This window comes from Corythoichthys intestinalis, chromosome 13, assembly GCF_030265065.1.
Source record: "Corythoichthys intestinalis isolate RoL2023-P3 chromosome 13, ASM3026506v1, whole genome shotgun sequence".
NCBI classification, from domain to species: Eukaryota; Metazoa; Chordata; class Actinopteri; order Syngnathiformes; family Syngnathidae; genus Corythoichthys; species Corythoichthys intestinalis.
Window position 1 is genome coordinate 49,429,846 of NC_080407.1, and position 22,919 is coordinate 49,452,764.

Consider the following 22,919-nt stretch of genomic DNA (forward strand, 5'->3'; position numbering starts at 1 on the left):
GTTGCTTGACCATTTGTGTTGAAATATCCTTTGCGTCAACGCTAACTGCTAGCTCATCGTAAGTCTAATTTTGAATTCTGCGGCTTACAGTCCAGTGCGGCTTAATTTTTTATTTGGCTTAATAGGTAATGCTTTTTTTGACAGTGGCAGCATAAGACCGTCATAATTATGACACTATCATGGTCATTACTGAATGCTTCTAATAGATGTCATTAAGCGTCATCCGGCATATTATGTCACTAACTCCATTTATGTTCAGCTCGGATCTTTTAGATCCTTTCAAAAGTGAGATAATTTGCCTGATGACACTAAATGACATCTGTTAGAAGCATTCATTAATGCTCATGACAGTGTCATGTCATAATCATTATTGTCTTACGACAGTCTTATGGCACCACTCTCAAATAAAGTGTTACCAAATACCATAACTAGCAATTGATGAAACAACTGGAACAGTAACTGAAGAAATATTTAGTACAGATCATGAATTTTGATTGTTATTTACATTTGTAGCGCTGCAATGCATGCTAAGAGGCATGTTGGATGGCAACAGTGTTGAAAGCAGGTGGCAACAGAGGTTGACTGTCTCCCTCAAGGAAGCAGTGATGGCCAAATGAAGTTTCTTGAAAGCTTTGCAGCCAATTGGTTCAAAGCTTCATGGTGTTTCATTTGGTCCATGTCAACTTTGACCATTAAAAGAGAGTGTGAGAGCTGCACTACAATTCTGAACACACCTGCTCCCTATGCACACCTGGACCTAGTAACACTAACGAGTCGCATGAGATTTTAGAGGGAAAATGACAGGCGGTACTCAATTTGGACATTTAGGGATGTAGTTTCTAAGTTGGGTACTCACTTTTTTTGCCAGGGATTTAGATATTAATGGCTATATTTTAAGTTATTTTGAGGGGAAAATAACTCTAATATATAAGCTGCACACAGACTACTTTTCATTGTGTGAAAGTATCATTTTGTCAGTGTTGTCCCATGAAAAGATATACTTAAATATCTGCAGAAATGCGAGGGGTGTACTCACTTTTGTGATACACTGTAAACTTGTGCATTTATTAAAGATTTACCCAGAGCCATCTCCCCAGTGTCTTTGCCTGACATGCTGCCCCATATCATCAAGGACTGAGGGGATTTCGATGTTTTCTGGCAGTCATCTTTTAAATCTCACTGGAACGGCACCAAACAAAAGTTCCGGCATCATCACCTTGTCCAATTCAGATTCCTGTCTCATCACTGAAAATAACTTTCATCCAGTCATTCACGGTCCATGACTGCGTCTTCTTAGCCCATTGCAGTCTTGTTCTTTTCTGTTTAAGTGTCAATGATGGTTTCCTTTTAGCTTTCTTGTATGACAGTCCCAATTCCTTTAGGCGATTTTGCACAGTTCTGCCACATACTTTGACTCCAGCTTCCTCCCATTTCTTCATTTGTCTTGTTGTACATATTTTGTTTTCAAGACATACGGCCTTTAGTTGTTTGTCATGACGTTTGGATGTCTTCCTCGGTCTTCCAGTACACTTAACTTTAACAACCTTGCCATGCTGTTTATACTTGGTCCAGATTTTTGAAACAGCCTACTGTGAACAGCCCACATCTTTGGCAACCATACGTGTTGCGTTACCTTCTTCAAGAGGTTTGATAATCCCCTCCTTGGTCTCAAGAGACATCTCTGTTGTTGGAACCATGATTCTTGTGAATCCACTTGGTCCAGCAGGTGTGATAACTGCACTGTTTTTAACTGCTGACTAACGAGTAGATCTAATCTGAGGCGGGGGCCCAATTAAGGAAAGAACATTAACTTGGTGTGTCTGTATTTTCTACTCAAAATGGAGTGACTCCATATTTTTTGTCTTTAGAATGAAGTGATTTTATATTTATTTCCCTGCACTTGCTCTATGACTCTTGACAAGGTGATGATGCTGGAACTTTTGTTTGGTGCTGTTCCAGTGAGATTTACAAAGATGACTGCCTGAAGAAAACATGAAAATTCCCTCAGTCCTTGACGATATGGGGCTGCATGTCATGTTTTGATTGTTATTTCTTTGTTTCTCATGATTCCATATTTTTTTCCTCAGAATGGAGTGATTCCATATATATTTTCCTGCACTTGCTCTGTAAAAGTAACATTTAATGACCACCACAATGTTTTTTATTCATTTTGTTTTAGTGTTTCTGAATGCGAAAGAGTTGCCCTTTTGAACTAATTCATTCTTATCTGGGGCTTTGAAAAAAGACCCAGATAGTGTTAGTTTTTTTTTTTTTTTTGAATGGGACTTCTTCGGTGCGCCGCGCAGCCCAAACCGCTTGACCGATCGGCACCATTCAAGTATCGACACGTCCGGAATTTTTGCGCAATGCAGGGAATTTTTCAAACCGCTCCGAAAAATTTTCGGTTTTGCCGCAAACTGCAATTCTGGAAAAAAAAAAAAAAAAAAAAAACAGTTTTCAAAATGTATCTAGTCCTACAATTTTTGACCAAATTACATCAATTACATTATCAAAAATTCCAGGAAAAAAATTACGGTTCCCCGGAAATTTGCCAAAAACTTGCCATTCATTTTTAATGAGAAAAAAAAAGTTTCAAAATGTATCTAGTCCTACAATTTTTGACCAAATCACACAATTTAGGCATCAAAAATTCCAGGTCGGTGAGGGGCATAAAATTTATTCACGGAATTTGGAAAAATAATTACGCTTCCCCCTAAATCTGCCAAAAACTTGCCCATCAATTTTAAAGGGAAAAAACAAAAGTTTCAAAAATTCATCTAGTTTTTCAAGCTTTCTATCCGAGTTTGTTCTACATAATAAAAATTCTGAGTGAGTGCTCGTCTGAGACTGGTGATTCCATACTTTTTGATAAGGGTTGTAGTCAAGTGCGCCTTGTAGTCCGAAAATTACAGTACATAGATTTTTCAAAGTGGATGATATTTTTTGTTTCTTTACCCATCTGCATGTGTTGCGTTTAACTCATTAAATGCAAATGAACGTCAAAATGAACGTTCATTCCCAGTTTGTAAGGGTTGGATGTCGACGGCAGTTAAGCATGACCCTGCGGAACAATTAAATACATAGCAAAATCTACGTTTTAAAATGTCCTTCAAGCCCGAACATGCTCTCATTCTGTCACAGTCTGCTCGACTTGAGCCTTCTTTTGACATGAGCAGCACTTTGAACAATGACTTCAGACAGACTAGTCAATGTATACACGCGGAGCTACTACACTTGTGGCATTCAGATGTTTGAAGAGGAGCCATGTCGCGAAAAATTGCACCTGCTGTTGTTGTACGGTTCGCTCCACTCGCCGACTGAGAACAAAAGTCCGCTTTCTCATTCTAATGAGTTTAATTGGCGCTTGCATTCATTGTCGAGTCCACCTAAATATGAGTCATATTGAAAGTGGCAGTTTATTCAACCTTAATCCACTTGGATCAGCATCACGGTGACCTTGGGCAGGCAGATAAAAAGGGTTACACCGCCACCACGCCGTTTCTTTCCCCGTTTTATGGTCCGTGTCGAGCCGATTTAATTGAAGGCGCCGGGCACAATGGTCCCCCGGGAGTCTCCTGCTTTAAATCTGCAAGCGCTCTGTAAATATTGTCCAAATGTTGTCGTGCAACCAGAGATAAGGGCGGTCTCTAGCAAACTTGCCTCTATTTGAGGTTAGCAGCTTTGGCCTGGGCGCTGACGGACCTCGCACTTCCAACGGATTGGACATCTACGAGTGATAAACCATGTGATGTATTTTCTCGTCTTGACCGGAAACTTGACCAAAAAGAAAAACCACCTCCATAAAATGCACCATCAGTTGACCAGACAGATCCCACAGACATTGCGCCACACTTACCTGTAGGGGGCTGACTCGGGCAGGACGCTGACTGTGATAAACTCAAATACACGCCGAGTTCTAACGCTGGATTTAGGTGGAAATAGGACAAATGTTTTACTGCATACAATATGCAGGAGTGTCTCAAGAGTGATTTGGTCAAGGATTCAAGGTAATTATTATATTAAATAGCACCATGCATGCACTTTGAAACATTGTAAAGAAAACCAGTGGGTAAAATTAGTATAACTTTGGCTTGAAATATATACGTAAAGTGGATGATAACTGCCCGTTTTTTTGCTTTTTAAGCTAGAATCTAGACTATTTTACGTTCATATCTACAGAAATTCCGCGATTTCAGCATTTATTTACAAGAATTTCCAACTTTTCGTGACGGCCGCCATGTTGGATTACACATTGCCGTAACTTTTGCTTGAAATATTTACGTAAAATGAACGATAACTGACCATTTTTCGCTTTTAACCAAGAATCTAGACTGTTTTACGTTCATATCTACAGAAATTCTGCGATTTCAGCATTTTTTTACAAGAATTTCCAATTCAAAAAGCTGTTTCGTGACGGCCGCCATGTTGGCTTAGACAATGCCGTAACTTTTGCTTGAAATATTTACGTAAAATGAACGATAACTGGCCATTTTTTGCTTTTAACCAAGAATCTAGACTGTTTTACGTTCATATCTACATACATTCTGCGATTTCAGCATTTATTTACAAGAATTTCCAACTTTTCGTGACGGCCGCCATGTTGGATTACACATTGCCGTAACTTTTGCTTAAAATATTTACGTAAAATGAACGATAACTGCCCATTTTTTGCTTTTAACCGAGAATTTAGACTGTTTTACGTTCATATCTACAGAAATTCCGCGATTTCAGCATTTATTTACAAGAATTTCCAACTTAAAAAGCTGTTATGTGACGGCCGCCATTTTGGATTACACAATGCCGTAACTTTTGCTTGAAATATTTACGTAAAATGAACGATAACTGGCAATTTTTTGCTTTTAACCAAGAATCTAGACTGTTTTACGTTCATATCTACATACATTCTGCGATTTCAGCATTTATTTACAAGAATTTCCAACTTTTCGTGACGGCTGCCATTTTGGATTACACATTGCCGTAACTTTTGCTTGAAATATTTACGTAAAATGAACGATAACTGACCATTTTTCGCTTTTAACCAAGAATCTAAACTGTTTTACGTTCATATCTACTGAAATTTTGCGATTTCAGCATTTTTTTAACAAGAATTTCCAATTTAAAAGCTGTTTCGTGACGGCCGCCATGTTGGATTAGACAATGCCGTAACTTCTGCTTGAAATATTTACGTAAAATGAACGGTAACTGGCCATTTTTTGCTTTTAACCAAGAATCTAGACTGTTTTACGTTCATATCTACATACATTCTGCGATTTCAACATTTATTTACAAGAATTTCCAACTTTTCGTGACGGCCGCCATGTTGGATTACACATTGCCGTAACTTTTGCTTGAAATATTTACATAAAATGAACGATAACTGGCCATTTTTTGCTTTTAACCAAGAATCTAGACTGTTTTACGTTCATATCTACATACATTCTGTGATTTCAGCATTTATTTACAAGAATTTCCAACTTTTCGTGACGGCCGCCATGTTGGATTACACATTGCCGTAACTTTTGCTTGAAATATTTACGTAAAATGAACGATAACTGCCCATTTTTTGCTTTTAACCGAGAATTTAGACTGTTTTACGTTCATATCTACAGAAATTCCGCGATTTCAGCATTTATTTACAAGAATTTCCAACTTAAAAAGCTGTTATGTGACGGCCGCCATTTTGGATTACACAAAGCCGTAACTTTTGCTTGAAATATTTTTGTAAAATGAACGAGAACCGCCCGTTTTTTGCTTTAACCAAGAATCTAGACTGTTTTACGTTCATAGCTATAGAAATTCCGTGATTGAAGCAGTTATTTACAAGAATTTTCAACGGAGGGTGTGTTCCAATTATAGAGGGATCACATCACACTACTCAGCCTCCCCGGTAAAGTCTACTCAGGGTTGCCAGAGAGGAGGGTCTGTCGGGACGTCGAATCTCAGATTCAGGAGGAGCAGTGAGGTTAAAAAGCAGAGATGCAATGCTAAGGTCACCAAACCGGACCCCCTCAATGCTTCAGCCTCACCTAGAAATTCTGTCCTTAAAAATTATGAACAGAATCGGTGACAAAGGGCAGCCTTGGCAGAGTCCAACCCTCATTGGGAACCAGGGCCGGCCCAGGCCATTTGGGGGCCCTAAGCAAAATAATGCAAAGGGGCCCATATTTTTGGCCCACCATTTCGTCGCAGTGTACTGTGAAACCCGTACATGCAATCCAAGCCATACGTCCATATTTTGTATATTAATCAGATTTTGTTGCACTGCATACTTCAAACTTCTCACCCCAAAAGATTGTCCGTACTTACAGTAGATAGCGCCAAACCTTTTTCTAAAAGAGGAAAGAAAGAAGTTAAGGAAGAACTTTTATTTTTTTAAGCTTGTAATCAAGTATCAAACCTCACAAAAGTCAAATAAAGCAAACTGTAGTAAACAAAATAGAATAGAAATTAAAGAATTGCCAGATTGGGGGCCCCCTAGTGGTCAGGGGCCCTAAGCAGCTGCATAGTCTGCGTATAGGCTGGGCCGGCCCTGCTGGGAAGGAATTCGACTTACTGCCGGCAACGCGGACCAAACTCTGACACAGGTCGTACAGGGTCTGAACAGCCTTTAGCAAGGGGCTCGGTACCCCGTACTCCTGAAGCACCCCCACAGGACTCCCCGAGGCACACGGTCGAACGCCAAATCCACAAAACACATGTAGACGTGTTGGCCGAACTCCCATGCACCCTCGAACACCCTACCAATGGTGTAGAGCTGAATCCGAACATAGCATAGCATAGCATAGCAAAATTCCGCTATCTTAAATACTATTAAAAAAAAAAAAAAAATTACATTTAAATTTAAAAAAATTCTTTTTTAAGCAATGCTCTTAAATGGTTCAAACACATATTCCAACAAAAAACGGCAAAATATACCTGAACTAAATTACGAATACATTAAAAAAAAACATTAGATCAAACAAAAACTTGGCTTATATTGGTCTTAACAGGGAGCAGCTGGATTCAGCCATGTGAAATGAGTTATGTCATACTCACTTTTGCCACTAGAGGGCAATGTATCCATCCAGAACAATCAAACTAAATGCAAACACTTTCAAAACAAACCATTACAACACCACTTTGATTAAACAAATACTCGAAGCAATACATTTAATTCAAATCTTTTTTCTTAATCGAATTACTCGAGTTAATCATTGCAGCAGTAGACTGAAGACCAGAGGTGTCGCGTCCCATTAGGCAAACCAGGCAATGGCCTAGGACCCCCAGCCAGAAGGGGCCCCCAGAGGGCCGACAGATTTAGCACTCACAGCTTTACTGCACTGTTGCAGCGACAAGTGTAGGAAGTGCTTCAATACCATGGAATCATTTGGCAGATTATCTAATGATTCTGTTATCAATCCCAATTAGCACTAACCATGTCACGTAGATTACACATGTTCAAGAGAGTCCAATCAATTATTATTACCACATGATTGTTTAAAGAGGGACTTTCCAGAGAGTATTTGGTGAGTCATTGTCGAGTTGTTTTAAGTTGATTTTCATAGGCCACCTCAAATATTCATGTGACCACTTAAAGAAACGGGGATTTTTACCCAAAAAGTCTATTAATGGGTCAGTCGTATTCCTCGTCAAGCACTCTATAAGAAAAATATAACATATATGCACCTAAAATAATCTTAAACAATTCGGTTGTTAGTCCACCAATCACTGGTTTTTACGGAATAATTTGAATTTGGTGGGTCGTAGGGCCAATCTAACTACTGATTTTACACAAAGGTATATACCTCCGCATCCGATGGTGATATTTTTGTGTTGCTACTCTTTCTTCTATAGCTCCAAGTCCAACTGTCCCCCTTACTTGCACATGCTCGAAGGGCCCCATGTTGCTTGTTGCCTGGGTTCCCCGGGGACCCTTGCTACACCTCTGCTGAAGACAAATGACCGGTGTTTAACTGACCCATGCGTAAAGCCCCGCCCCAGACTATAGTTCTGCACTGCTTTGTTTCATTGAATTGCAACGGCTTTTAATTACTCACCCTTCTTGTTTTCCACTCCAGCTTGCTGCATCTCACAAAGAGAAACGTACTGGAGCATGATTTGTAAATATGACGCCCCCTATACATTACTGACTTCCCCCTCATGCATGCTTGCCTACAACCGGCCCTGGGTGCATTATGGGTACTCAATCACTGGAGTGCCCCACTAAGATAAACCCTGACATCCCTCCACTGTTTTTTCCTTCTGTGTCTCTTCCACTTCTGCCTGCCTGCCTGCTGATCTTAAGTGCAGAATGTCGTAATAACCTCCCTGGAAGCAACATCACAATCGGACGCTTTAAACATGTTCTGTTCCCGGCACGGAAGAATCGCTTGCACGCAATCCGCATTGCTGCGTCCTCCTCTTATTTCACTTCATCCTGTTATCATCACTCGATTTTTCTTTAATAACTCCCTGTTTTGGAATATTTTCTTTCGCGATGCCAAATTAGTTGTCGCTCAGCTTTGACTGATGCATCCTGAGCGTGGTTGCTCATTCAGCAAGCGTCACGATGACTGTAGCTGTCACGCTCCCAATCTCGGTTTGGCTATGGGCAGAAGGCCTCCATTAACGTTTGGTCATGTGGCATCCTTTTGTTGTGAATTTAATTGAGTTTGTCACAAGTAGACGCCCCATCCATTTGAATGTTCATTTGTTGCCAGACAGTGGCACGGGAAGTAGGGTAGTGTGACTCCATTGACGGCCATGGAAGTCCAAATTTCCCATTCATTTTCAATGGCAAAAAAAAACAAACATTGACCCCAAATCAACAGAAAATGACCAGATATCAATAGGACGTGTCCCCCAAATGTCTCCAAATCAACGGGAAGTGTCCTGAGATTGTCCTCGAAATGTCCCCAAACCAACCTGGGCGGGGCTAAGAGCTATATCTCCAAAAAGCAAAGCCCCGTAGTAATTTCTCAAGAAATTGCAGTTTGTAGTGCTTAAAAATCATTCATTAAAATATGTGCATTTTTTATTGTTTTGGAATTTCGGGGAAAAAAAGAGGAAAAAACGTCTCATATGTATCTCTTTCCAATGCTAAATTTCAATAAATACATTGAACATTATATTGGGGTAGCGCTACTTCACGGTTTTTCTCTTTTCGTGGCGGGGTCTGGTCCTCATTAACCGTGAAAGACGAGGGATCACTCGATTTTTACCGGTGATTTTCCTTTGCCCCTATATCTGTACTTAAGTATATTAAAAAAAAAAGAAAAAAAAGAAGAGCACTTCATCCACCACTGTTGCTAAATGCGTCTTCCTTGGCATGTTGATGAGAGAGTCCATGTTCGGTACATACAGTTTTTATTCATATCATTTCAAGAGAACAATATAGACTTTGGCAAAACGAAATAAAGCAAGGGAACAACAGTAATGTTTAAAAGTTAGCATTTATCTCATATTTATTTTCAAAGGAATCTCCCTTTGTGTTTTGCACTTTGTGTACTTTGCTTTTGATCTTTTATTGAATGCCTACAAGATGACAAAGTCGTCCTTGTGTCACAATAGTGTCACTTTTTTTTTTTAATCTTGACGTAATTCCCGGAGAATTCCGAAGAAGAGAAACACATAGTGCAACAAATACAATTATTTCGATGTGTATATATATACAGTATATCCATATACCATATATATGTACTCGTTAACTTCTGACTGATTGGTTTCTCTCTCGTTTGCCATTTAGATGGAGTGTTTGTGTGCCACCAAGTAACAAAAAACATCTCTATAGTTCATATGATGACTTTCAGTCCAGACTGCAAAAATTGTGATAGATTCAGTGTCGCTTTTCCTATCAGCAGGGCCGAGAACCAAAAGTAATATTTGCCATTTGTCTTTTTTTTTTTTTTTTTGCTATGTGGCATTTTTTTTGCCACGTGGCAAATCGGATTTTGCCATACCATAGCAATTTTGTCAATGCCGTAGCCTGACTTGGGTGGCCGTTGAATGTGCTGTAATGGTAAGTGGATGGCCAAAAAACACAGCCACACATTTTTCTACCTTTTAAAATGGATGGAAAATTTGGACGTGCATGACCGTCAATGGCATGGATGTGAAAAAACGCCACAAACCAAAATCCATTTTGCCACATACCCCCCCAAAAAATGTCACATGACAAAATCCATTTTGCCACATGGTAGAAAAAATGCCACATGGCAAAATCAGTTTTGCCTCATGGTAGAAAAAATGCCACATGGCAAAATCAATTTTGCCTCATAGTAGAAAAATGCAACTTGGCAGAAAAATGCCACATGGCAAAAGCAATTTTGCCACATGGCAAAAAAAATGCCACATGGCAAAAACATGCCACATGGCAAAATCAATTTTGCCAAATGGTAAGAAAAATGCCACATGGCAAAAGAAAATGCCACATGGCATGAAAAATGCCACATGGCAAAAAAGAATGCCACATGGCAAAATTAATTTTGCCACATGGTAGAAAAAAATGCCACATAGAAAAAAATGCCAAATGGCAAAATCCATTTTGCCACAAGGCAAAGAAATGCCACAGTGCAAAATCAAATTTGCCATAAGGCAAGAAAAATGCCGCATGGCAAAAGAAATGCCACATGGCAAAATCAATTTTGCAACATTGCAAAAGAAATACCACATGACAAAATCAGTTTTGCCACATGGAAAAAACATGCCACATGACAAAAAAATGCCACATGGCAGAATCCATTTTGCTACATGGCAAGGAAATGCCACAATGTAAAATCACTTTTGCCATATGGCAAGAAAAATGCCACATGTCAAAATCAATTTTGCAACATTGCAAAAGAAATGCTACATGGCAAAATCTATTTTGCCACATGGCAAAAAAAAAAAAAAACGCAGTAGAGCAAAATCCATTTTGCCAATCGCAAGGAAATGCCACAGTGCAAAATCAATTTTGCCACATGGCAGGTAAAATGCCACATGGCAAAAAAATGCCACATGGCAAAATAAATTTTGCCACATGGTAGAAAAAATGGCGCATGGCAAAATCAATTTTGCCACATGGTAGAAAAAATGCCACATGGCAAAAAAATGCCACATGGCAAAATCCATTTTGCCACATGGCAAAAAAAAAATGCCACATGGCAGAATCTATTTTGCTACATGGCAAGGAAATGCCACAATGCAAAATCAAATTCGCCACATGGCCGGAAAAATGCCACATGGCAAAAAAATGCCACATGGCAAAATCCATTTTGCCACATAGCAAATACCACTTTTGGTTCTCGCTGCCTCTCTTTCCTAATCCGAATCCTTCATTTTGCGAGAAAACAACCACGTGTGACGGGAACAGAGGTGCTCGACTGGAAAACTCCTCACATATGCGCACACAAACAAACAGGCACAGTGACACATCCTGTCCGTGATGCTTCCTTTGCATGCACACCAGAAACAGCAGAGCAGGTTCTCGTCACCGGGAAAAGTTCCATCGTCCATTTTTGTAATCCGTATCGACCGCCGTTGTTTAATAACGCGCCGACACGCATCGACGGCTCGTGGCGGGCGCCCGACTCTTTATTTATGCTCCTATAATCCCAAGGCACGGCTGGCCAAAGTTCAGCCGTGGAGGACGCGTAGAAGTCACATTCTTTGTCTGGCTGAGTCCGAAAACCATTTGGAAAAAGTCATTTTTTTTTGCCCTCCCACAACCCCCTGCTGTGTTGATCCAGTGCTGTGATGGTACTTGATCCAGTGCAAACCTTTGTGTTGCTGCGTGGGACGAAGCAGGTTCTATTAGTGTCGAGGCTTTTCCTCGATCCCCGCTGAGCTCTATCCCTCGGATTGTTTACTTTTGTCGACTCGGAACTTTTGTGTCAAGGCCAGAACTTCCAAAGCTGTATGATGGTTTTTATATGGAAATCCATTTCACGTTAAATACAATCTTCCTTCTGTCATTAGCGTCGGCCGCTCTCTGCTGACATTCTACACGACGCTTTCCTCCAGCTCGTCCGCGCGCCTTCCGCTTTTGCTTTTCTCTCTTCCGGCGGTGTTCGAGTTGGAGTTGGTGGTGTTGTAAGCGTGGATGTATCCGCGTTGAAAATCGCACCCGAACGGCCCGGCGCGCTCGCCCTCGTCGCTGGTGTTGGAGGAGCCGGTGCTAGCGTTGGACGCGCATTGAACCAGCATTCCGTGAAGCGACTGGCTTCGCCTGGTCCAGATGACGCTGAGCCGTTTGGCGTAGCTGATGGCGCCGTAGCGTTTAGCCACGGACGCGGCCGCGTCGGTCGCGAGGGCGACAGAGGAGCCCATGTCCAGCGAGTGGCGGCGCTTGCTGACTGTCCCGCGGGCGGGGTCGAGAGGGGAAACAGGGCTCTGATAAGCCTGGGAGGAATTCCATTTGTCCCTTCCGGGTGAATTAATCCTCCAGGTCAGCATATCGGAGTCTCTCAGGGGTGCCGCCAGGGAGAAGCTGGCACGGGTGGTCAGCTCTCGCTCCAAGCGAGGTTTGGGGCTTTCCCTAAAGCGCGACTGGCGCGGCAGGGTGGACGAGATAGAGGGCGGATAGTCCAGAAGTGTTTCCGCACTGTACGGCGGCGCTTTGTCCAGCTTCCTCTGCCGCACCACCAAGGCCATCTCTCCTCCCGTACCCGCCATGGTGGAAACCACACCTCCAGCTGAAAGGAACTGCTCCAAATTGACTTTTGGCTTGAACCTCGGCTTCGGGGGAAGTTTTGGCGGCAGAGGAGAAGCGCAATCGGCCGGCTCCTTCTCCTTCTCGCTTTCTCCCGTTCTCTTAGAAGGCAGACCGTTAGGTAGGACTACCATCATCATGTCGCCAGACCCGTTGGCCTGGTAGCACCCGCCGGCATCTCCCGCTTTATCCCGGGCCGGCACCCCGACCCCCTGACCGCAGATGCCGACTCCTGCCTCCGCATTGCCGTTGCGACAAAGCGCGTGGTCTGAATGGTCGCACACCCGATGGCGAACCATCAAGGCGACGGTGAACACCAGGAGGGTTACCACCACCACGCCGCCTACTAAAATAGTCAGGGTTCCTCCCAAGAAGTGAGCCTGCAGAGAGCTGCAAGCAGGGTAAACGTCCTTGGTGGAGAAGGTGGTGCAGCCCAGGATTTTGGTCGCCGCCAGCGCTGTGATGGAGTCGTCAAAAATGGCCAGCACGCACAAGTTATAATCCACCCCGGAGACCAGGTTCTTCAACAGGAAGCGGTCGCTGGTGGACGGCAGGATCCTGAAACAAGATATAAAACAGTTAAGACTCTTGTGGACTGATAGAAAATGTTACATATGGCGAGAACCTGGGGCAAGGAGAGTGAAATGGCCCACGAGTGAATACAGCACAAAGGGAAAATGAGGCTATTGACGAGCCGTGCACCCTGGGAGCATGAAAAGAGGACTGTCTGCGCGCGAGGGTGTTGGTGCGCCACTTGCACTCGAATTGCCTGGAGAAGTGAATGTCAGGCCATTTTGTGGACCGCCGCACTTCTTAAGAGGCCATTTTAGGTGTTAGCAAGATTACAGTAATGCTGAGGCATTTTGAGGCTTTTGACAAAGTGGAATGGCTGTTAAATGTGTCAATGTAGCGCCACAGGGCAGTGTTGTTGTTAGCTACCGGAAATGTGGAATCAGCAAGCGCTTGTTAGAGTAAGAATTGTTCTTTTTTTTTTTTTTTTTTCTTGTTCATTCACCACCTCCCAGTCGATATGAATTGGATGTCTGTTGTGGTAAATGTCAGGCAATTTGTTAAAGGGAACCACGAATAGAAAGATTTGTAGTAGTGATAAACGTTATTATGAGTTAAAACTGTCTTGTTTTTGTCTTTATACAATTTGTTAAATTAGTTTAACTTGTTGGTCGCCATTGTTGTTGACGTTGCAGGGCGGTGACGTCACTGGGTTACGCTGCCGGGCTTCCGGAGTATGGCTGTAGCAACATAAACATGTCATCTGTTCAGCCATTTCAATTTGAACCTGTAAATATTTCACAAAACGAGCAGCAAAAGCAAAATTAACCGGAAAGACGGGACGAGACGAGATGAAAATAGGACAAAACCGGTGTTCTGCCAGAATGTGCTACACCGGCGAAACGTCCTACAAGACACGAATGTGACACCCAAAGTACGACCGTGCGCTTTCGGTTTGTTTTGTTTAGATGCATACAGACGAAACATACAATGGTATGAAAAAGTATCTGAACCTTTTGGAATTTCTTGCATTTCTGCATAAAATCAACATCAAATATGATCTGATCTTTGTCAAAATCACACAGATGAAAAAAGCGTTTGCTTCAACTAAAACCACCCAAACATTTATAGTTTTTTTTTTATATTTTAATAAGGATAGTATGCAAACAATGACAGAAGGAGGAAAAATAAGTCACTGAACCATCACATTTGATATTTTGTGGTCCCCCCTTTTGGCAGCAATAACCACAACCAGACTCTTATTTATCTATTGTTATCTTCAAAACTGCTGTAGTTCAGTCAGATTCCTGGGATATCTGGCATGAATCTCTCTCTTTAGGTCATACCACAGCATCTCAATGGGGTTCAAGTCTGGACTTTGACTTGGCTACTCCAGAACGTGTATTTTGTTCTTCTGAAACCATTCTGAAGTTGATTTATTTCTGTGTTTGAGTTTTTAGCTTAAACTGTCTGACAGACGGCCTAAGTTTTCCTGCAAAACAGCCTGATAAACTTTTGAATTCATTCTTTCATTAATGGTTACAAGTTGTCCAGGCCCTGAAGTAACAAAACAGCCCCAAATTATGATGATCCCTCCACCATGCTTCACAGTGGGGATGAGGTGTTGATGTTGGTGAGCTGTTCCATTTTTCCTTGCCAAAACATCTGCGGAGTGTCCAAGTACCTTTTTGTAAATATTAAACGAGCAACAATGTTTTTTTTTTGTTCACAGCTACCTCTGTATAGTCCTCCCATGAACACCATTATTGGCCATAGTTTTACATTTAGTTGATGTGTGCACAGATATTGGACTGTGCTAGTGATTTCTGTAAGTCTTTAGAAGACACTCTATGGTTCTTTTTTACCTCTCTGAATATTCTGCACTGAACTCTTGGCATCATCTTTGGTGGACAGCCACTCCTTATGAGAGAAGCAACAGTGCCAAACTCTCTCCATTTGTAGACAACTTCTCTGTCGAATGATGAACATCGACTTTTACAGATGGTTTTGTGTTCTTTTCCAGCTTTATAGAAATTAACATTCCTTGATCGCAGGTCTCTCTCTTTTGACTGAGCCATGATGCACATCAGACAATGGCTCTCATCAAGACAATTCTTTCTAGGTGTGTGTTTTATATTGGGCAGGGCAGCTTTAAACCACACATCAGTGATTGGGCACACACCTGACTTAAAATTGTTTGGTAAAAATTGGTTTCAATTGCTCTTTAAGTCTCTTTAGGGAGAGGGATCACTTATTTTTTTCCATTAAATATACATTAAATAATTTTAAAAAAATGTGTATATGTATATATATATATATATATATATATATATAAATATTTTTGGTCATTTTTTACATGCTATCCACATTAAAATATGAAAACCTATAAATGTTTGGGTGGTTTTAGTTAAAACAGACGTTTTTTTCATCTGTGTGATTTTGACAAAGATCAGCTCACATTTGATAATTTAATGCAGAAATGTGAGAAATTCCTAAAGGTTCAGATACTTTTTCATACCACTGTACTAAAGTTGCCTTAAGAAAAAACGTACTGCTAATGTTATAATATAAAAAAGGGTGTTTTAATTATGCTAATGTGGTCAACAGATCAAAAATCTGCTTTAAAGCTAACACAAGAAAACACATGTGAAAAGGTAATAAGACTCAATAAAAACGTTTTTAACCGATGTGCGCATGTGTTGGGAACTGCAGAACACCGGTAGTGTTCGTCCTGTCACAAACTACATCATCACACCAAGTGTCCATTGCGCGCATAAAACATGGCGCCCTCCGTAGGTCAAAACAGGTACTAAATACAGGTATTATAGATTTTTAAACCAATGGCAATATTTTATGTGTTTCTAGGAACATATTTTGGTAAAACAGAACAATTGTGGCTTATTTGCGGCAAAGCTAGCCAACTGTGAGGTGGTTTATTGTAGTTTTATATCATTTTTAGGATAAAAGCATGAAATGTTTATGTGCGTAGGAGAGTGAAGTACAACTCAAGTGTCTCTTACAGACGGGAATGACTTTGGCCTCTGCTTTCAACCGTATGTGTGGGCACATGTTGTTTCATCTTTAGTTTTGTATGGCATCACTTCGCACACATGTACCAAATCAATCACCGGTCCGGTCGCATACTAAACCACAGCGCTTCCTTGTCAAAGTGGCCATGTCTAGATATAATGAAGTCACCGTAGATTGGCATCTAACGCTGACAAAAATCCACTTATGAACTGGGAGCAATCTCTGTGTTGCCATGGCGAAGGTTCATTACTTGGCCCAAATAGTGCGGCACTTGAAGCGAAAAGAATTGCCTCATGCGACATCAGCTGGCATCGGTCGCATGATTAACACAGTCGTGCAAATACTGCCGCAGAGCCGACACGGGGGCAAAAAGTGGCCGCCAAGTGTCCGGAAAAACATGAAATGTCGAGGACTGCGTTAGAAAGTCTTTACAAGCGCCACTCCATTTGTATTCTGCGCGAGCCTCCCTTACCGTGCCGAATGTGTTTGTGGTGTGGATTAAAATAAGCATCCCTGATTTCTATGCATGCGAAAGTGGGACAAGCGCACACACCTTAAGTGAATCCTTAAGTCGTTTTTCTTATCGTTTTATTCATAATTATTGTTCCAGATTACCGTAATTTTCGGACTAAAATTGCTACTTTTTCCCTCATTTTGAATCCTGTGGCTTACAGTCCAGTGCATTGCAAATTTATTTGGGTTAACAGGTAACACTTTATTTCACAGCTTCATCATAAGACTGTCATAATTATGACACGACACTATCATGGGTATTAATGAAGGTTTTTGACAGAAGTCATCAAGTGTCATTCAGCAAATTATGCCACTAACGCTATTTATGTCCTGCTCGGATCTTTTACATTTCTTCAAAAGTGATATACTTTGCCGGATAACAGTAAATGACATCTGTTAGAAGCATTTATTCATGCTCATGGCCGTGTCAAGTCATAATTATGATGGTCTTATGACAGTCTTATGGCACAACTGTCAAATATGCTACCTAAATACGATAACTAGCAATTAATGAAACAACTGGAATAGCAACTGAATAACTAATTAGTGCAGAACATCAATTTTCATTGTTATTTAACATCTGCTGCAATGCATGCTAGGAGGAATGTTGAACGACAACAGTGTTGAAAGCAGAGGGTCATGCTTTTATCCTAAAAATGACACGAACCTACAATAAACCAACCGACAGTCTTGTGGCACCACTGTCAAATATGCTGCCAAAATACTATTACTAGCAATTAATGAAACAACTGGAACAGTAACTGAAGAAATAGCTAGAACATGAATTTTCACTGTTATTTACATCTGTAGCACTGCAATGCATGCTAGGAGGCATGTTGGACGACAACAGTGTTGACAGCAGAGATTCATGCTTTTATCCTAAAAATGACGCAACAGTGGCGTCATAAGACTGCAATAAGACTGTCATAATTATGACATGACATCATCATGGGCATTAATGAATGCTTATGACAGATGTCATTAAGTGCCATCTGGCAAATTGTCACTAACTCCATTTATGTCCATCCCAGATCTTTTTCGATTATTCAAAAGTGAGATATTTGCCGCATAACACTAAATTACATATCTTTTTAGCATTTATTAATGCTCATCGCAGTGTCAAGTCACAATTATGATGGTCTTATGGCACCACTGTTAAATATGTTACCAAAATACCATAACCAGCAATTAATGAAACAACTAGAACAGTAACTGAAGAAATAATTAGCACAGGCAACTAATTTTGATATTTACATCTATAGCACTGCAATGCATGCTAGGAGGCATGTTCGACGACAACAGTGTTGACAGCAGAGTTTCATGCTTTTCTCCTAAAAATGACGCAAACTTACAATAAACCAACCGACAGTCACAGATTACATGAAATAATAATTTAATTACTGTTTATGCCTCAAAAAAGTAATTTAGTTACTGTAATTTTTGGACTACAAGCTGCTACTTTTTTCCTTCATTTAGAATCCGGCTGCTTATAGTGTAGTGCGATATATTTGTTGATTTATTTAGGTTATTAGGTAACACTTAGCCGTCATAATTATGACATGACACTATCATGGGCATTAATGAATGCTTATGACAGATGTCATTAAGTGTCATCTGGCAAATTATACCACTAACTCCATTTATGTCCAGCTTGGATCTTTTACATCCATTCAAAAGTGAGATAATTGACACAAAATGACATCCGTCAGAAGCTTTCATTAATGTTCATGGCAGTGTCAAGTCATAATTATGATGGTCTTATGACAGTCTTATGGCACCACTGTCAAATAGTGTTACCAAATTCCATAACTAGCAATTAATGAAACAACTGGAACAGTAACTGAAGAAATAATTAGTGCAGAACATGAATTTTGACATTTACATCTGTAGTGCTGCAATGCATGCTAGGAGGCATGTTGGACGACAACAGTGCTGACAGCTGAGGTTCATGCTATTATCCTAAAAATGACACAAATCTACAATAAACCAACTGAGAGTCACAGATTACTTGAAATAGTAAATTAATTACTGTTTACGCCTCGAAACAGTAATTTAGTTACAGTAATTTTCAAAAAGTCGCTACTTTTTCCCTTCATTTTGAATCCTCTGGCTTATAGCCCAGTGCATCTTATGTGTTGATTTATTTGAATTAATAGCTCACACTTTATTTGACTGTGTCATCATAAGACTGCCATAAGACCGTCATAATAATGACATGACTTTATCATGGGCATTAATGAATGCTTATGACAGATGTCATTAAGTGTCATCCGGCAAATAATGCCACTAAATCCAATTATGTCCATCTTGGATCTTTTACATCCATTCAAAAGTGAGATAATTGACACAATCTGTCATAAGCTTTCATGAATGCTCATGGCAGTGTCATGTCATAACTATGATGGTCTTATGATAGTCTTATGGCACCACTGACAAATGTGTTACCATAATACCATATGTAGCAAGTAATGAAACAACTGGAACAGTAACTGAGGAAATAATTAGCGCATAACCTGAATTTTAATTTTTATTTATATTTGGGGGGCTGCAATGCATGCTAGGAGGCATGTTGGACGACAACAGTGGTGACAGCGGAGGTTCATGCTTTTATCTAAAAAATGACGCGAACCTACAATAAACTGACAGTCACAGATTACTTGAAAAAGTAATTTAATTACTGTTTATGCCTCAAACCAGTAATTTAGTTACCGTAATTTTCGGACTATAAGACACTACTTTTTCCCATCATTTTGAATCGTCTGGCTTAATGGTCCAGTGCGTCTCATTTGTTGATTCATTTGCGTTAATAACTAATACTTTTTTTCACAGCGTAGTCATAAGACTGCCATACGACCGTCATAATTTTGACATGATATTATCATGGGTGCTTACGAAAGATGTCATTAAGTGCCATAAACTCCATTTATGTCCATCTTGGATCATTTACATCCATTCAAAAGTAAGATAATTTGCCCGATAACACTAAATGACATCTATTATAAGCATTTATGGTAACACTTTATAATAACTATCCGTTTTACTAGTTAATAGATTATTAGTAAACTGTTGATAAATGATTTATTGTTGATTTGTGAAGTATTTGTTAACAGTTTGTTAAGCATTTACAGGGTGTTCCAATATGGCTGACCCCATTCCAAATCCCCATGCTAGTTGATGGATCTTAATAAAACTATATACACTTTATGTTGAAGTTCATAAGTTTTATTGGTTAAATATACAAAGAAAAGTACAATATTTGTTGGGTCTATGGCAGATTTTCATAAATGTGCAACATGAGCGCTGCCTGCCAAATGCCTTATCAAAATGCCTTTTCTTTTGAAGTGAACGGCATTTCTTAACCTGAAAAGATAGAAATGCCGAACGTTACACACAAAATCTTGAAACGTTCCTACACAAACTGTTTCAGGTTAAGAACACCCTGTATATGCTTAACAAACTGTTAACAAATACTTCACAAATCAACAATAAATCATTAATCAGCAGTTTACTAATGGTAAAACGGATAGTTATTATAAAGTGTTACGTCATTTATTAATGCTCATGGCAGTTTGATGTCTTAATTATGATGCTCTTATGGCAACACTGTCAAATGTGTTACCAAAATACAATAACTAGCAATTAATGAAACAACTAGAACAGTAACTGAAGAAATAATTAGCGCAGAACATAACTGTTGATTGTTATTTACATCTGTAACGCTGCAATGCATGCTAGGAGGCATGTTGGATGACAACAGTATTGACAACAGAGATTAACAGTCTCCCCCAAGGGAGCAGTGATGGCCAAATGAAGCTTCTTGAAGTTTTGCAGCCAATTGGTTCAAAACTTCATTTAATCTTATGTCAGTCTTATAATGCCACTTTCAAATAAAGTGATACCCGTTAATATCTTTTGGTGTAAATATCCCATAATAAATTGAGGACAGCTGCAGTTTATAGTCCAGTGTGGCTCATCTATGAACAATGTCGTTTTTGTGTCAAATTTGGTGGGTGGCGGCTTATAGTCATCTGTGCTTTATAGTCTGAAAATTACATTATTTATTCCAGTTCTTTTGGTACTTTTTAGAAAAAAACAACCTATGTCATTGTGTCTCACCTCCAAGCTATTTTTCTTCCGGACCCTCCGAACCTGATGGCTTCTCTCGCCTACCGCAACACACACAGACATCGCGCTACATCTCCATTAGCCGCCGCTACAGCCACGCGTCCCATTATTTAACAACCAAGGTCATGTCTCCTCCCTTCTCTCTCCTGGCTGCTCTCTATACCTCCATCTTATATCTCCCCATCCCTATATCACTGCTTTTATCCTCCTCGTGCTTTCAACAGCCACTGAATCACTGGTATTGCTGTTTTCCACGCCAAACGTTTCGACACAATTCACTGAAATGCGCATACTATCACAGTTGTCGGTGTGTTCTCACAGGCGAGGTAGAAAATGAGACGCGTGTCAAATGGCGACCTATAGGAGTGACTCAGAATACATCGATTCGAATTGCCGTCAATTGCCATCAGTAGGTTTTCAATGTCAATTTCCCGTTTTAACTACCACAACACTGTCATGAGGAGAAATTAATGATTGACAGATGTCATGAAGTGTCATCTGGCAAATTGTGTCACTAACGCCATTTATATCCAGTTCTCATTGGTAACACTATATTTGACAGTGGCATCATAACTGTCATAAGACAGTGTCATGAGAATTAATGAATGATTGACAGATGTCATTATGTGTTATCCAGCAAATTTTGTCACTAACTTCATTTATGTCAAGTCCGCATCGGTAACATTTTAATGGAGAGTGGCATCATAATCGTTATAAGACTGACATAACACAGTCATAATTGTGACATGACACCGTCATGAGGATTAATGAATGACTATGACAGATGTCATTAAGTGTCATCTGGAAAATTTTGTCACTCCATTTATGTCCAGTTCGCATTGGTAACACTTTATTTGACAGTGGCATCGTATGACTGTCATAACACAGTCATAATTATGATATGACACTGTCATGAGGATGAAGGAATGGCTATGACAGATATCATTAAGTGTCATCGGGCAAATTTTGTCACTGCATTTATGTCCAGTTCGCATTGGTAACACTTTATTTGACAGTGGCATCGTATGACTGTCATAACACAGTCATAATTATGATATGACACTGTCATGAGGATGAATGAATGCTTATGTCATGAAGTGTCATCTGGCAAATTGTATCACTAACGCCATTTATATCCAGTTCTCATTGGTAACACTATATTTGACACTGGCATCATGACTGTCATAAGACAGTCATAATTATGACATGGCAGTGTCATGAGAATTCATGAATGATTGACAGATGTTATTATGTGTTATCCGGCAAATTTTGTCACTAACTTCATTTATGTCAAGTCCGCATCGGTATCATTTTATTGGAGAGTGGCCTCATAACTGTCATAAGACAGTCATAATTGTGACATGACACTGTCATGAGGAGGAATGATTGACAGATGTCGTTAAGTGTCATCCGGAAAATTGTATCACTAACTGCATTTACGTCCAGTTCTCATTGGTAACACTTTATTTGACAGTGGCATCATAACTGTCATGATTATAACATGACACTGTCATGAGGATTAATGAATGCTTAAGCTTATTTATGTGAAGTCCGCATCGGTAACATTTTATTGGAGAGTGACATCATAATCGTTATAAGACTGACATAACACAGTCGTCATTGTGCCATGACACCGTCATGAGGATTAATAAATGACTATGACAGATGTCATTAAGTGTCATCTGGCAAATGTTGTCACTCCATTTATGTCCAGTTCGCATTGCTAACACTTTATTTGACAGTGGCATTGTACGACTGTCATAACACAGTCATAATTTTGACATGACACTGTCATGAGGATTAATGAATGGTTATGACAGATGTCATTAAGTGTCATCTGGCAAATGTTGTCACTGTTTGCATGCTATCCTCATTAAAATGTTTTTTCGTCTGTGTGATTTTGACAAAGATCACATTTGATGTTTTATTTTATGGAGGAATTCCAAAACAATGTATGTCCTGTTTATGTTCATCTAGACAAAACAAGCTGAAAGCGCACGGTCGTACTTTGGGTGTCACATTCGGGTCTTGTAGCACGTTTCGCCGGTGTAGCACATTTTGGCAGAACACCGGT

At 40.1% G+C, this 22,919-nt stretch overlaps 2 protein-coding genes across 4 annotated transcripts in view; one reads left to right on the forward strand and one right to left on the reverse strand.

Annotated features, from left to right (window-relative positions):
* LOC130927749 (pyruvate carboxylase, mitochondrial-like) overlaps nt 1-22,919 on the forward strand; it is a 292,766-nt gene that overhangs the window by 148,136 nt on the left and 121,711 nt on the right. The gene's annotated exons all lie outside the window — the stretch shown is intronic.
* LOC130927750 (leucine-rich repeat and fibronectin type-III domain-containing protein 4-like) overlaps nt 9,329-22,919 on the reverse strand; it is a 58,058-nt gene continuing 44,467 nt past the window's right edge. Inside the window, exon 8 of the mRNA XM_057853744.1 lies at nt 9,329-13,225. Coding sequence (XP_057709727.1) covers nt 11,959-13,225 — 1,267 coding nt within the window. The 3' untranslated portion in view covers nt 9,329-11,958. The remainder of the gene's footprint in view (nt 13,226-22,919) is intronic.